The sequence below is a fragment of the Sinocyclocheilus grahami genome, unplaced genomic scaffold (genome assembly GCF_001515645.1).
Source record: "Sinocyclocheilus grahami isolate Dianchi unplaced genomic scaffold, SAMN03320097.WGS_v1.1 scaffold24.1, whole genome shotgun sequence".
Lineage (NCBI taxonomy): Eukaryota > Metazoa > Chordata > Actinopteri > Cypriniformes > Cyprinidae > Sinocyclocheilus > Sinocyclocheilus grahami.
Window position 1 is genome coordinate 795,085 of NW_015505203.1, and position 16,764 is coordinate 811,848.

Consider the following 16,764-nt stretch of genomic DNA (forward strand, 5'->3'; position numbering starts at 1 on the left):
TACTTTTAAACCTTGTTGGCGTTTATGACAGATGCAGGATGTAGGAGGAGTTACTGTACAGTAGTAGCTCTTGACTGTTTAGGCTAAATTCCCTCACCCCAGTTAAGTTTCATTTCTTTAAAAGTGTGTGCAAATTTCCGTTTACTGAAATTGTCCTCTATGTTTACATTCTAATGTGGAATCAATGTTAATCTAGAAACAAAATTTGCAGATATAATGAGATCATGACAAAACAAGACAGGAAAAAATAATTAATTTAAATGCCCATCAGTGCTATGTATTTTGAGGTGTCCTCATGTTCCAGAATTGCAGGATGATAATCATGGCAGAATCATCAGTTACTAGTTTACTGTCGATAAAACCTGAAAAAAAATGAATGCTCAATCAATGTTTCATTGTTTTAGAAATAATGGATGTGACGAGAGGGGCGGGGAGTAATTGCTAATGCGCGACACCTGCACCACTCACCGGTCTCGAGTCTCACGGAGGAGCTCCGGAAGGATAAAGAGGAGGAGTGACGACCGTGTTGGACGAGAGAGGACCAGGCCTGGATTTTATTTTGTGTTTTGGTTTTGTTTGTGCGCGACAGTCGTCCGCGAGGGGCTGTCGTGCTCTTTTGAGTTTATTTTATTATTAAAGTTTGTGTAAATGTTCGCCGGTTCCCGCCTTCTGTCTCTCCTCATCCTTCCGTCTCCTTTTCTCTCGCCTCGTCTGTCTGTCCTTACCCCCAGGTACGCCGCGGCCGGAGGGGGGGGGGAGTAGAGCGCAGTCTCGGGAGTAGGCCTACCCCCCGGCCTGCGAGGGGCGATGGGGGTATGTGACGAGAGGGGCGGGGCCGAGAGCCGTGGGAACGGAGCGAGGCCGGTGGAGTAATTGCTAATGCGCGACACCTGCACCACTCACCGGTCTCGAGTCTCACGGAGGAGCTCCGGAAGGATAAAGAGGAGGCGTGACGACCGTGTTGGACGAGAGAGGACCAGGCCTGGATTTTATTTTGTGTTTTGGTTTTGTTTGTGCGCGACAGTCGTCCGCGAGGGGCTGTCGCGCTGTTGTGAGTTTATTTTATTATTAAAGTTTGTGTAAATGTTCGCCGGTTCCCGCCTCCTTCTTCCCGACCTACAAACGTTTGTTACAATGGATTCACAATGAGGAATGTTAATATACTCAAATTCAATTGTTTAAATTGGAGCCACACATTCTTAATAAAGTAGACTATGTAAATTATGAGGATGGTTTTATTTTATTTGATCTTTTTAGGTTTGAATCTTATTCTTAGAAGTATCATGGGAAAGGGTCTCTCATCCCAGTCTCTGGTCTAAACCTTTTCCAATTTCCATACATCTGTACAGTGTTGTACAATGCCAGTTGTTCTTAAATCTTCCTTACTGTTTTGTCAGAGACGTAGACAGCAGCAGGAGTGAACTTCCCAAAACTTGTGAGTCACTGTTGCTTTAACAGGTGCTGACCAAAAGTCTCCTGTCGCTTTAAGAGGAGCTGCAGTCTGTGATTGAAAGGGCAGCATGTATATGAGTCAGGGGCTTTAGAGCCAGCTGTGTGTGAGTGTGTGCAGGCTGCCAGGAAGTGGGGCAGCAACCACACCAGCTACAGTCCCATCAGACTACTGTCCTATGCGCAGTCTGTGGCAGAGCTTTTCTCTTTTTCTTTCTACCTCTCTTCTTTTTGTTATCTTTTTTCATTTTCTGTTCTTGGAGTGAAAACCAGACTGATTCTTTGGGACTGATTTGGGATCCAGAGACACCCCTAGTGGTCCATCTCTGTCTTGGACCACAGTGCCCTGTATTGCGACTTACAAGTGTTATTAGCTGCGGATTCTGCCGTAACCACTGTCCACCCATGCTGCGTGTGTTTATTCTGTGCGCCCAGAATGTGCTGACGCATGATGAGGACATTAGCGATGCCTACTGCACTGTCACTTATGAAGGTAAGGGCCAGACCAGGGTGAACGAGTAAGGAGTTTTTTTATGTAGAATATGCTATAGAGAGTTTGCTAGATTTACATTTTCTTTTCTGCACTGTCACATTCATTCTCTTCTCTCACTGTCTTTTTGTCGGTCTTCCTACTTTCCACATTCCATCAAGCGGGCTATTATTGGAAAAGCAGTTGCAGTCTCTCTCTCGTGTATTTTTATGGGTGTCCTGTTGCACTTGGAATATGTGTGTGTCAAAGAGTGCTACTGATCTGCTCTGTGTTTCTAAGATGCTATGTCATCACAGTTTGGTTCAATGTGGGGCTCCTGTTTGCTTTACATTCAAAGCTTTTAGGGGCCCATAATTCATGTGAGATGGTTAGTCAAGTCAAGTCAAGTCACCTTTATTTATATAGCGCTTTTAACAATACGGATTGTGACAAAGCAACTGAACAGCATTAATTAGGAAAATAGTGTCAATAATGCAAAATGACAGTAGTAAACACTCATTTTTCAGTTAAAGACAGTTCATCATTGAATTCAGTGATGTCAACATCCAGCTCAGTTTAAATAATATCTTTGCAATTATGTCAACGATAACGCTGGAAATGAATTATAAAAGGTAATTATATTACTGTTTTTACTGTATTTTTGAACAAATAAATGCAGTCTTGGTGAGCATAAGAGACTTCTTTCAAAAATATTTAAAAAATCTCACCAACCCCAAATTTTTGAATGGTAGTATGTCTGATCCTGATTGCTCAAACAGCTGGCTGTTTTAATATTTTCTCATATTCAAGTACTTAAGTACATTGACCTGAATTTTGCTCAATGTTTATCTCCCCCCTCTGTGTTTCTTGGGGAATGCAGTTTGTTTGCTCAATAGAGGGCTTGTCATTGCTGTAGTCATGAGGCAATCATATACCAGCAAGCTGAGATATCTATGTTAAAGTACTTCAGTAAATCAATACAATACAGCATTCCCTTCCATTACATCCATTCAGTGGTACATTTTAGAGTAACAAACTATTATGAGAGCATAGTCTTGTATTCTCATTTTATTGGGTTGCTTTGTACATCGTTTAGTTGCTGTGCCTTTTATTGCTGAGGCTTTGGAAGATGTAACAAAAAAGGACACTGCAAATCACAATAAACCGACATTTCTTTACATAAAAATACTTCATTTAAATACAGTAATTCAGATATTAATGACCCAAGTTTTTACTAAATCTCCTGTAAATCATTCAAATAGGCGTCTTATACAGCCAAGTGCTAAAAATTCAGTGTAAAGTCACAATGCTGGATAATAGCCTGACAAAATTTGACATGCTCTGACCCATCTCAGTCTCTAGTATCAAAGTATACAGTTGTAATTGCTGTGTAAATGGATTCATACCACCTCTGAACAGCAATAAACAGTTTGTGGACAAACACCTGAATGCCTCTTCAGAAACACTTCTGTGTTTCACCTTTGCAGTGTGAATTTGGCATCATCTCATTTGAATCCACATCACATTTTTTTACGACAGGATGATGCAAGCTCAAAGGTGAAGTGTACAGGCTAGCATCAGCAAACTGTATTGCAAATATAAGGCCTCACTTATGTGAACATTCCCGCCATCTGCCATTGGTGGACAAACTGAAGAGTCTCGCCCCAAACTCATACCATTGGTTGAACCACAGTTGCTGTGTCAGGCTAATCAGGAGGCTCTTAAAGCATAAAATCAAAACAAAACTTTAGAAGTCAGGGAGAAATCTGACCAAGTCATGGCAGTAGGTGGTGCTCCTCGCTTGGAAATGTCAGTTAACAAGAAACAAGCCTACACAGAGACCTCAGAGACTCTTGTAGTACGGTATACTAACATAATAAAATAACTCTGTGTGGTAACTAATGTTTGTTAGTTCTAAATGAGTGGATTTTGATGTTGGCAATTACAGGTGCCATTAAATCCCAAAATATCTTTTGCTTACACTAATTGTTACAAGATGTTGTTCTCTCAAATCCACTGCATTATGCAAGTTTTTGTAAAACGTAAAGAGGTTTTATATTCATTAATGTTTTATTTTCTAATTAAAAGACTGTAGAGAAAAGATGGATGAGGAGAGAGAAGAACAAGCTGCAGGAAATGTTTAAATTTCCTCTGGAGTTATGGGCTGGGTCACTGGAGAGGAAAGTGTGGTCCACACTAAGTTTGGCTCCGTAAGTTCCTACATGACAGTCTCTGTGTACGCATGTAAGGGAAACACATTTATCAATTCGGACGCCTTATCAAGGACTCAAACAGAAATTGATTTTCAAGATTGTGGTTGGTTTATACAACCCCCTGATGCATTCCATTCTGGACGCCACACTCATCTTCAGCTTTGGACCTAAAGATCCCAAGACACGTTTATCTTCAGAGCAACCTTTGTGAAGGTCCTGTCAGGATCTGTCTCTCTTTTGTGGTCTGATGGTGGTTTGCCCTGCTTCTTGTTGGAGAGTTTGGGCATCAAGGCAGCATGTTGAGGTGTTTGCTACAGAGGGCGACCAATCTGAGAAATGTAGAAAAAGGGGAGAGGCATAGTGACCCGCTTGCTAGCATCACTTTCAGAGGTAAGAGGTGACATCAAAAACGTGATTGTCTATCTAGCTGAGGGCATGAAAAAGTAGGATCAGATGCAGATTTCAGTCTTTGAGACTGTTGGGTAGATGAGTGCTAATTATGCGTAATTCCTATAGCAAACCAGTATAGTAAAAATGCATTTGTTTACTAACAATAATAGTATTTTATGTAAAGTAATTTCATTCTAGAGCTAGAGGGACATTTTTGACCGGTCAGTCTGATGGTGATTGTTGAAAGGCATAGAAAAAGCAGATTTCTGCCAAGTGATATGTTTTGATAACTTTACTCTAGGACGGTGGATCATTACAGCTAATAGCAGAGCGATCATATCACTGCAAGATGCTACATAATTCAGATATTTGAATTGATTTGAGCTTGATTCATTATTTTAATTAGTTCTTGCATTGAATGAATGAATGTGACGGACACTAGTTTTAGACCACCTCGTAAACTGAGTGGCAGTTCCTCCCATTGTTCCATGTATCCTGTTGCAGCGCAGGGATGTACAGGAACATGCGTTTGTGAGCATGTGGGATTGATGAGCTTGATGTGTATTTGTATGCTGAGTTTCCATGGCAACAAAATACTTTTCTTCCTTTAATCATCCTATTTGATTGTTCAAATGATCACAAAACAAGAACACATATTATTAAGATATAATTACTTTTAAGCTATTAAATATTAAGTTAATAAGGATGTAGATTGATTTGATGACTTCATTTTGCAGGATGCTCAGAGAAACAATGCAGTTCCTGCCTTGTGTTATTTAGCAGATCACTAGTGATCATTATCCTGGCAAACCGCTTTGGAAAATATCAAGGAGAGCAGAGATTTCTAAATTTCAATTGGATACTTTTTGTGACATATCATTTTCTCTCAAAGAGAGTAGTATTGCTTGCAGTGCTGAGTTACCTGCTTCATTCATTCATTTGCTCCAGTGCTATTTTTTTGTATTATTTAAATATTATCATAGCATTGTATTAATATTTTGAATTCGTTTTTTTTTTTCTTCCTTTAATCATCCTATTTGATTGTTCAAATGATCACAAAACAAGAACACATATTATTAAGATATAATTACTTTTAAGCTATTAAATATTAAGTTAATAAGGATGTAGATTGATTTGATGACTTCATTTTGCAGGATGCTCAGAGAAACAATGCAGTTCCTGCCTTGTGTTATTTAGCAGATCACTAGTGATCATTATCCTGGCAAACCGCTTTGGAAAATATCAAGGAGAGCAGAGATTTCTAAATTTCAATTGGATACTTTTTGTGACATATCATTTTCTCTCAAAGAGAGTAGTATTGCTTGCAGTGCTGAGTTACCTGCTTCATTCATTCATTGGCTCCAGTGCTATTTTTTAGTATTATTTAAATATTATCATAGCATTGTATTAATATTTTGAATTCGTTTTTTCCCCAATATATTTTAGATTTCAGTTGTACTTGCTTAATTTTAGTAATTTCATGTTTGTAACTTTTAAAAAATATTTCTATTTAGCTTTTCAGTTAGTAAAGGCAAGGCAACCTGGTAACACTTTATTTCGATAGTCCACTTTAGACATTCTATTAACAGTAAGTAACTTTGCAACTACATGTCAACTAGCAGTTAGTAGAGTATTAGTAGACTGTCTGCTTAATATCTTCTAACTCTTTCTTTGTCAACTTATTCTACTAACCCTAAACCTACCCTAAATCTACTCTGAGAGTTAGTAGACATGTAGTTGCAAATGAATGAGAATTAGTTGACATGTAGTTACAAAGTTACTTATAGTTAGTAGAATGTCTAAAGTGAACTATCGAAATAAAGTGTAACCGGCAACCTTTCTCATTTCTGTTGATTTTTCTTACTTTTTTTCAATTTTCTTCATTACATTTATTTGCATTATGTTGGAAAGATTCCTTAAACCCCGTTTTCTGTGCATGTTATGTCATATCTTGACATAAAACAGTTGTGAATTTCCTCTATGTAGTGTATCATTACTGAGGGTCATCTCTTTTTCCACCTCTTTGTCATGTGATGAAAAGGCTTCCCCTCATTCTGACAGAAACAGATACTGAGTCACTCTATCCATCTGGAGGTCACCTATTTTTCTTATTTGTTTTTCCATTTAGTTCCCATACTTCGCGTTTTGGGTTTTAGTTTCAGACAGCTTCCATTTTAATCATAATTAGTCTGATTCCATTCTAATCAGAGGGATCTTGTGTTTATATGCATTTCTTCCTTTGTATGTGAATGTTATGGAGAGGGAATGAGACTGGAAGACATAAAATTAGCTGCAGTAAGTGTTTTTTTCCTCAGGCACGGTATCAAATACCATCTCCATTTATAGACATCACAGACGCAAATTATCCTCCCAGTCCAACTGCCAGAGTCCTTAGTTTGAGCTCTCAGTAAGCAATAATACATGCAGACTTTGCAAGAGAGAGAGATACAGCATGAGAATTTGACTGACTATGTGCAGATGGCAAGTGTTTTTCAAATGAAAGGTATTGACAGAGAAAGGTGGACTGTTAGTATTGCTGACAACCAACAATTCTGTTCAGTCTGTTTTGGCAAAACCGAATCAGTATCTGTATCTAGAGATGAGACACGGATCCAGTTTATGCTTAATGCAAACTGAATGCATGTATTTGGACTGGGCCTGAAACTCTAGGATCTCAGTCTTGTTATTTTTAACTCGTACTTATCAAAGCTACGGTTTCCTGGTTGTTTCTCAAGTTGTATCCACCCATCGACTGCAATCTGATGTGTTTTGAAATGCACCCTAAATAAAGCCCAGGACTTTGAGGGTCACGGTTAAGAAGTCACTCATTTTTTTTTTGTGTATTTCTGTGATTGTGCCACAACAAAAATGGCTTGAAAAACTGTAATAAGCAGATTAATAGTGGTTTCTTATTGAGCCGTACAGAATGGACTCCCTAATTATATTTATCTGTATTAAATGTCAAACCCTGTCCACTCAATTTAAATGTACTATCATTTTCATTCTATGATTCTGCTTTAAAAATAGTGCCACCTTGTGGTAATACAAAGTAGGTGTAGTAAGCCAAAAATTTATTTTGGCTTTAAACTGGTTTATTTGCTCTAGGCAAGACAATGTGTTCTATGTGTTAATAAAACAAACATCTGAGCATTGTTTTCTAGAATAGATCCAAGAACAGCAAAAAGCATATTTAAGCCATTGGTTCTCATCTGAGCTGAAAGATTTGAGAAAAATACTAAATTATAAATAAATAATAAAATATTTTTTTTTTGTGTATTTCTGTGATTGTGCCACAACAAAAATGGCTTGAAAAACTGTAATAAGCAGATTAATAGTGGTTTCTTATTGAGCCGTACAGAATGGACTCCCTAATTATATTTATCTGTATTAAATGTCAAACCCTGTCCACTCAATTTAAATGTACTATCATTTTCATTCTATGATTCTGCTTTAAAAATAGTGCCACCTTGTGGTAATACAAACAAACCTCTGGATCTTCAGTATCACTGAAATTCAATTAAGCTCGTTGCCTTTAAAATTGAAGCTGTATTTATAATTAGCATTCTTTTTTTCTATTCCACTGAACAGGACATGCTATTCTCAGGAAATGGTTGTTGCTGGCAGACCCTGATGATCTTTCTGCCGGGGCCAGAGGTTATTTAAAGGTCAGCATGTTTGTGCTGGCTGCAGGGGATGAACCTCCGGTAAGTGAGAGATAGATCGAGCGTGATGTTAACAAATCGAACCTTATTGTATAGATTTCTCTCATTCTTTTGAAAACACCAATGCTGTGTGTCAGATGGATAAGAAAGAGGGTCTAGAAGAAAAGGAGGATATAGAGGGGAACCTGTTGAGACCAGCTGGTCTCACCTTGACAGGAGCCACGTTTACTCTCAGAGTGTACAGGGCAGAAGACCTGCCTCAGAGTGAGTATCAAACACGTCTGTGTGTAGACGTGTGTTTTCTGTTTCATCTGTTAATCTGCTTTTCTCCTCGGACAGTGGATGACGCTCTTATGGATGGTGTCAAACAGTTCCTTGGTTTCGAAACTAATCGAAAGAACCTGGTGGATCCATTCGTGGAGGTCAACTTTGCAGGAAAAACGGTACTTCTGATTTCGTAATTAGTTTAATCATGAGGTATTCATAAGTTGCTAAAAAGGTACTGATATTATATTTTTATATCTCTAGATCAGTAGTAAGATTCTGGAGAAAAACGCCAACCCTCAGTGGAACCAGAGCCTCACTCTGCCTATTAGGGTAAAGGACATGCACTCACCTCACAAAGCTACATAACAAGTCCTTCATTAGGTCTATTAACAGTCTGTTTTTCACTCCAGTTCCCATCCATGTGTGAAAAGATGAGGATACGCATTTTAGATTGGTCAGTTCAAATTCTAAACTAGCCATCATATGTTAATATGGATTGTTTAATTTGTGACAAAAATGTGTTATCTTATATGCCTTCCTATTGTGATTCTTTCAGGGATCGAGCCAGCCACAATGATGTCATTGGCACGACACACTTATGTATTTCCAAAATCTCAGCCCCTGGAGGAGAAATTGAAGGTAGGCTGTGCTTTGTGGCATGCAAATTGTTGGTTTACTTCTGTTGTTACATGGTAGTATCAATCTAAGGGGCTCCTTAGGTCATTATCCTGCTTTACAGCTTTTTTACTCTCTATACCAGTGGTTCTCAACCTTTTTGACTCCAAGGCCACCCACTGTTCACAACAATTAATTTCAGGATTCTAGAAGTTTTAAGAGACAAATGTTCTTTGGTGTTCCCACTTTTTTAACCAATGATTTTTAATGATATTTCCAGTCAATTTACTGGGTAAGGATAAAGGATACAGATTTTTAAAAATAGCTTTTACTCACAGTTTCTACCTGACAAAATAATTTAGAGCATGGCATAACTAGAAAAATGTATATTCACTGTAAAAATAATGTCCATAGAGTTTTAAGATTTCATTCATTTTCATGATTTTTTGAAATCACACTTTTAACATTAGCCTAATTCATCCAGGTTTTTTTAAGGCAGTGTAAACCCTGGTTCTTGAAAGAGGAAAGAAAAAAACTGTTGATGATGGGGTACATTTTAGTGGTTTTATTTTTATGCTTATTTTAAATCTTGACATCTCTTTGGAAGTTTGTTGAGGCACTCTAATGGGCCCCGGCCTCCTGGTTGAGAACCACTGCTCTACCATTTAAAGAAGATATGCTGAAGTTCATTATTTCTGCACAACTAAAAACATTAAACATAACTGCTGAACAATGGTAGATATTATCGATTCTCAGAGCAAAAGCGTATTAAAATCAGTCCTTCCCAAAATTCATATCATTGGCTAAAGCCACAACTTGACACCTCGATTCACTCAAGCATTGTGCCACAATGATTGCCATTTGTGTTTTTATTAATTTGTAGTCTCTGTCTATTTAGTTAGTATAGGTAAAAGTAACTTTGGTATCAGAAATTATTTTCTTGGTATCAGAAAAAATATTCTTTCAGTTTACAATGTTGAAAGACGTTGCATTAGTTCAATAATGTGTGGGTTCCAGTGTGACATTAATCCTTGTTTGCTTGCTGATTTGATGTCTTGATTTTGCATATTAGTAATAAACTGGCTGTGAATTGAAACTAGATAATGAAATTAACACTGCTTTTTGGGGAATGTTATGTAAAATTGGCTTGTGTGTCCTAATCTGAATTAGAGGCAAGGATGACAAAGTACTTCTTTTTTTTTTTTTTTACTTTAGCAAAAGGCATGACAGTTCAGGTTTTTTATGTGGCTTGGTTGACAGAATTGTAGTGTTGCATTGCATTGGTTTCAGTAAGTTAGCAGTTGGTTGTTGGCTTCACCATCTTTTGTGAGTGAGTTTGAGTTTGGTGTGCAAATCTAACTCTATGCCTGGTGCAGACGTGATTAATGCATGAGTCAGGTAACAGGTTCTATAGCATCAGCTATTTTTCACTTATCCTATTCTTATTGTGTCTCAACATTTGTATTTCTCTATGCACTCAGATGAGTTTCCTCCCAGGACCTTCCACGTCACCAGTATGTGTGTCTCTCTGATCTCAAATCTGTGTGCTATCCTTCCTGTAGATCACACCTATGTCAGGTTTAGCCTTATGTTGGGCTGTAGTACTTGCTGTCTATCCTTTTATTCGGCTGGCCTTTAGAGGAGTTGTCTTCTATGACTAAATGGAAATATATTTGCCACTGAATTTATCTCAAGAAGCAATATGGTCATACATTTAAATGTGCATACATTTTACTGCTCCTAAAGGTGGAGGTGACCACTGTGTGTCTAATTCTTGCTGTTCTCCATTTTATGTCAATTAGTGGACGACAATATAGGCTTTCTTCCGACATTTGGCCCCTGCTACGTCAACATGTATGGGAGCCCCCGAGAATTCACGGCCTTCTCAGACCCACATGAGGTACTAAACTTTGGAAAGGTGAGATTTATATGGTCATACATTTAAATGTGCATACATTTTACTGCTCCTAAAGGTGGAGGTGACCACTGTGTGTCTAATTCTTGCTGTTCTCCATTTTATGTCAATTAGTGGACGACAATATAGGCTTTCTTCCGACATTTGGCCCCTGCTACGTCAACATGTATGGGAGCCCCCGAGAATTCACGGCCTTCTCAGACCCACATGAGGTACTAAACTTTGGAAAGGTGAGATTTTCTTTCTCTATATATACATGTATGTATGTATGTGTGTGTGTGTGTGTGTGTGTGTGTGTGTGTGTGTATGTTTTTGGATAATCAAATCATTTTTACTGATATTTTTATGATTCTAAATATCAAAATGGTTTCACTAGATTACTTTTTTTTAATATTAAACCTTTGTATTATGTATGTTTATTTATATATAATTAATATTCATATTTAATTTGAAATTATGTCTGGAATATGTAATTCCTCAAATCTAACTTGGAATAACTTGGAAAGTGGCATAGCATACCCCATGCTCCTTCATATGATGACTGACTACAAACTTATTACATATAACATATAAACATATTTAACATATAAACATTTAAACATATTATTAAAATTACGTTTGATTATTGCCTTAACGATGCTTAATATTTTGAACAATTTTAGAAATGAAGTTGCTATGTGTTTGATTTTTTTTTTTGATGTAGGGAGAGGGTGTGGCCTATCGTGGACGTTTGCTGCTGGAGGTCATTACAAAGTTGTCTGATCAGGTGGAGCAAAAGACTGAGGACATACACCCTGATGACCTGCTGGTGGTAGAGGTGAGATCACAGTTACTCTTGCTGGGTTTGGCACCAGACATGGGATTATGTGACACAGGATGGATCATTCAATAGAAGTGAAGGGCCTCTGTTTTATTGTGTCATACAGAAATTCATGCGGAAGAGGAAGTTCTCCCTGTTTGCTGCATTCTACTCAGCCACTCTTCTTCAGGATGTGGATGATGCAGTTCAGTTTGAAGTCAGTATTGGCAACTATGGCAACAAGTTTGACAACACCTGTCTGCCTTTGGCCTCCACCACTCAGTTCAGCAGGGCCGTGTTTGATGGTGAGAAACCACATAATGATTTATACCTGAATATGTTCAGATTTTGGTTAATATTTTACATGCATTTTTGAATGCCACATAAAACATCTAAACTTTGATTTCACTTTGAAGTGGATTTTTGTGGCACTTATTCTTCTTTTAACAGAAACAAGTGTTATCAGTAAAAATTTATTGTTTTACTAAATATTCTTTAAGATAAATTTGAATCCATAAATATTATCTTATTAACTTTGCACTTTTGATGGGTAAATATATACTGCTTTTCAAAGGTTTAGAGTCAGTAAGTTTTTTTGTTTTTTTTAAGAAATTTTAGGAAACAGCTTATCCACCTAAAATGCATTAAATTTTATAATGTTCAAAACTGGTGTAATGTTACACAGGATTTGTATTTCAAATAAATGCAGTTCTTTAGAGATTTCTATTCATTAAAGTATCATGAATCATGAAACTTGTATCACCGTTACTACAAAAATATTGAGCAGCAAATCTAGTTTCAACATTGATAATAATGAACCAAATCAATATATTAGAATGATTTATGAAGGATCATGTGACCCTGAAGTCTGGAGTAAGACAGGGTTACAATTATAGGAAGAAATTACAAATAGAACACGTTTATTTTAAATTGTAATTATATTTACTGTTTTTACTGTATATTTAATAAAATATCAGAGCGGACCATTGAATGGTATTGCATATCTATACAAGTAAATGGAAAAATGCAGAGCCCTATGTGATTTTGTGAAAAAAGAGTTTTAGGTATTAAAAAATAAAATAAATAGTAAGATTGAAGCTTTATATTACACAAAATGCCCAATAATTTTTAATTTTAGATTGTTATTTGGATCTCAACACCTGTAAGCCAATGAGTCACATTCACTCAAGCATCTGACGTGACTTCCACTGTTTTATATGTTTTATATTTTACTATTATTTAGGCTGCCATTACTATTACCTGCCATGGGGAAATGTGGAACCTGTGGTGGTCTTGTCTTCAGAGTGGGAGGATGTCGGCCCTCGCATAGAGGCCCTAAACATGCTGCTCAGCATAGTCGACCGATTGGTGAGAAACAGAAACATCTAAGATACGGCTCCAATCAACACATCAAAATATATCAAAGCACAATCAGTCATAACTGTAAACAAATATTGGTTTTCACTGTTCATAATAGGAATCAAACCTGGAGCAGGTACAGCTGACGCTCAAAGCAAGCAGTGACGAGCAGGAAGTGGAGCAGAAGGTCATCCAGCTGCTTGATGATGTCATTGCCGACTGCAGGTGCAGATGTGCTCTAGTGTTTTGTGAAGTTGTATCGCATTCACCATAAAAAACTAAAGCACTCTTGTGTGTGTATGTGCTGTAGTGAGGAGCTCCCCGAGTTGGATAAATGGCCCTGTGTGACTGCGCTGGATAAAGCCCTGAGGAATCTGCGTAAGATTAACATGCAGCAGATAGTGCAGACGGCACTGGCGCTCAAACACGGACCAGAGACCGAGCTGAATGCAGTGCTGGAGCAGGCGGAGGACTGGACCCAGAGACTACGCCACCTGTCTGAGGAGGTGAAAGAGATGTGGCCTTAATATCTGAAGTGCTGTTTCCACCTGGTATAGAGATGCGTTTTCATTGATCAAATCACAAGTGGTCAGCCAAGATTGATTTACACCTGGTGTTTAAAGGGATAGTTCACCAAAAAAAGAAAATTCTGTCATTTGCTCACTTTCAAGTTTTTTTTTATTTCTTCTGTTGAACACAGAACAAGATATTTTGAAGAATGTAAACAAACAGCTGACGGTAACCTTTGACCTCCATAGTTTTTTGTTCATACTATGGCTATCATCAACTGTTTGGTTACATTTACATTTAGTCTGTACACGTAGCAAGGTATATATATATATATATATATATATATATATATATATATATTATGCACACATACACACACACACACACAAACAAAGAAAAACAAGTAGATAGAATAGAAAAAATAGAAAGCTAGTGTTTGTTTTTTGTTGTTTTTTTAAAACAAAGAATAAAAAATAAAAAAAGATAAATATAGATGAAGTAGAATTAAAATATAATATAAAGTGCTAGAGTTAGAGGGTCAAATAAAGGTGGAACAGATGTGTTTTAGTCGTTTCTTGAAGATGGCTAAGGACTCGGATTGAGTTGGGCAGGTCATTCCACCAGGAGGGAACAGTTAATGAAAAAGTCTGTGAAAGTGATTTTGTGCCTCTTTTAGATGGCACAATAATACGCCGTTCACTTGCAGAATGCATGCTTCTAGAGGGCACATAACTCTGAAGTAATGAATTTAGGTAAATGGGTGCTGGTTTTGTTGGCAAACATTAATGCCTTGAATTTAATGCGAGCAGCTACTGGTAGTCAGTGCAAATTGATGAACAGAGGTGTGACGTGTGTTCTTTTCGGCTCATTAAAGATTAATCTTGCAGCAGCATTTTGGATTAATTGTAGAGGTTTGATAAAAGTGGCTGGAAGACCTGCCAAGAGAGCATTGCAATAGTCCAGCCTGGACAGAACAAGAGCTTGAACAAGGAGTTGTGTTGCATGTTCTGAAAGAAAGGGCCTGATCTTCCTAATATTGTATAAAGCAAATCTGCAGGACCGGGCAGTTTTAGCAGTGTGGTCTGAGAAATTCAGCTTATCATCAATCACAACTCCAAGTTGTGGTTACTGTTAGGTCAATAGGCAGCGGTCTTTTGTGGCTGTTGAACACATTCGACCACATGAGCATCTAATGAGCATCTATGAGCATCTTTTGCCTGCTTCTGGTGGTCAATAATGATCAAAACATTTTAGATCCCATTTACAATTGTATTTAGTGTTGTTCACTTGTGATTGGATTGGCAAAACAGTATTTTTATACCAGGTGTAAAGAGGGCCTATAAATTATTAAGTGCTACTTACTCCTGGTTCAAATAGTAACTCCATAAATAAAAAAAAAACGGTTTTTTTTCTTTCTTTCAGCCCCAGAACAGTCTGCCAGATATAATAATCTGGATGCTTCAGGGAGACAGACGAGTGGCCTACCACAGAATCCCTGCCCATCAAATTCTCTTTTCCCACGGTTACTGTGGAAAGCACTGTGGTCAACTTCAGACGGTTTTCATGAAGGTAAACACAGGCAAAGCACATACTAATGCTACAGTACAAATGATGAATGGAAACATAGGGGCGCTGATAAATCTCTCTATCTCTGTGTGTAATTTGTGCTCAGTATCCTCAAGAAGACGGGGGATATAGTAAGATCCCAGCTCAGCTCAGGGTCAAGGTGTGGTTCGGACTGACTGCTGATGTCAAATCCTTTAACCAGTTTGCCGAGGGCAAACTCTCTGTGTTTGCAGAAACGGTGAGTGAGCAGCTACCCACATGCAACTTTAACAAATTAATTAAATATTATAATTTTTTTTTTCTTCACCTATGGGCACTTTTGCCCTGTGGACCTTTGCTAAATAATATCTCTTAAAAGTAAATTTCACACAATCATAATATCACAGTTTCCACAAAAATATTAAGCAGCAGAACTATTTACAACATTGATAATAGTAAGAAATGTTTTTTAAGCAACAAATCAGCATATTAGAATAATTTCCCAAGGATCATGTGACATTGATGATGCCTTCTAAATTACATTTTAAAACAGAAAAACAGAAAACAAGTATTTTAAATTGTAATAATATTACTATTTCACTGTATTTTCAAATCAATGCAGCCTTGGTGAGATATACTTTTTTCAAATTCCTACTGGGATTTTATTTTGATCTACAGTATGAAAACCAGACTAAATTGGCTCTGGTGGGGAACTGGGGTACGACGGGTTTGACATACCCCAAGTTCAGTGACGTGACTGGCAGAATCAAACTCCCAAAGGAGAGCTTCAAACCCACTCCAGGATGGAGCTGGGCGGGAGACTGGTACGTCAGCCCAGAGAAAACGTGAGTACCATCTTATCATTATCTGTGATATCAGCATCATTAAACACCCTTTGAATCTGCATAACATGGATTTGTATTTATGCCCATGATGGCCAGATTGCTGTATGACACTGATGCTGGTCATATAAGCTTTTTGGAAGAGGTGTTTGAAAATCAGATGCGTTTGCCAGGAGGACAGTGGATTGGCATGCCAGAGGGGTTCACAGATGTGGTCAGTGTGTGGTTGTATCATAACAAAACTGTACCTTTAGTTCATAGTGTTATTCATGAGCCGCAGAGGAGTATTAAAGGGATAGTTGACCCAAAAATGAAAATTTGATGTTTATCTGCTTACCCCTAGGGCATCCAAGATGTAGGTGACTTTGTAGAACTTCAGTAGTTCTACTACAGGTTCTTCAGTAGAACACAAACAAAGATTTTTAACTCAAACCATTGCAGTCTGTCAGTCTTATAATGGAAGTGAATGGGAATCACGGCATTGCAGACTTATAAGTGCATTACCGCCACCTATCTCTCAAATGGACCATTGACACTCCTAATTGAGATTGCAGATAGAGTGTTAATGGTCCATTTGAGAGATAGGTGGCGGTAATGCGCTTATAAGTATGCGATCCGCCGTAAAGCAAGAAGAAGAAGACGCGTCACGCGCCGGCTGTCGAGAACGCGCTCAGGACAGTTCAGACATTGCAGTGCATCAGAGGTAAAAAATTATATAAATACTGTTCA

General features: G+C 37.8%; 1 protein-coding gene across 1 annotated transcript in view; it reads left to right on the plus strand.

Annotated features, from left to right (window-relative positions):
• The first annotated feature begins 4,077 nt into the window (after positions 1-4,077).
• The window catches only part of dysf (dysferlin, limb girdle muscular dystrophy 2B (autosomal recessive)), a 53,707-nt gene continuing 41,020 nt past the window's right edge, over positions 4,078-16,764 (plus strand). Inside the window, exons 1-20 of the mRNA XM_016247832.1 lie at positions 4,078-4,128; positions 4,229-4,316; positions 4,408-4,521; positions 8,110-8,225; positions 8,321-8,447; positions 8,523-8,626; positions 8,712-8,780; positions 8,861-8,904; positions 9,007-9,089; positions 10,547-10,579; positions 10,868-10,983; positions 11,684-11,797; positions 11,907-12,084; positions 13,023-13,147; positions 13,257-13,363; positions 13,449-13,644; positions 15,071-15,217; positions 15,321-15,452; positions 15,872-16,038; positions 16,135-16,249. Coding sequence (XP_016103318.1) covers positions 4,078-4,128; positions 4,229-4,316; positions 4,408-4,521; positions 8,110-8,225; positions 8,321-8,447; positions 8,523-8,626; positions 8,712-8,780; positions 8,861-8,904; positions 9,007-9,089; positions 10,547-10,579; positions 10,868-10,983; positions 11,684-11,797; positions 11,907-12,084; positions 13,023-13,147; positions 13,257-13,363; positions 13,449-13,644; positions 15,071-15,217; positions 15,321-15,452; positions 15,872-16,038; positions 16,135-16,249 — 2,226 coding nt within the window. The remainder of the gene's footprint in view (positions 4,129-4,228; positions 4,317-4,407; positions 4,522-8,109; positions 8,226-8,320; positions 8,448-8,522; positions 8,627-8,711; positions 8,781-8,860; positions 8,905-9,006; positions 9,090-10,546; positions 10,580-10,867; positions 10,984-11,683; positions 11,798-11,906; positions 12,085-13,022; positions 13,148-13,256; positions 13,364-13,448; positions 13,645-15,070; positions 15,218-15,320; positions 15,453-15,871; positions 16,039-16,134; positions 16,250-16,764) is intronic.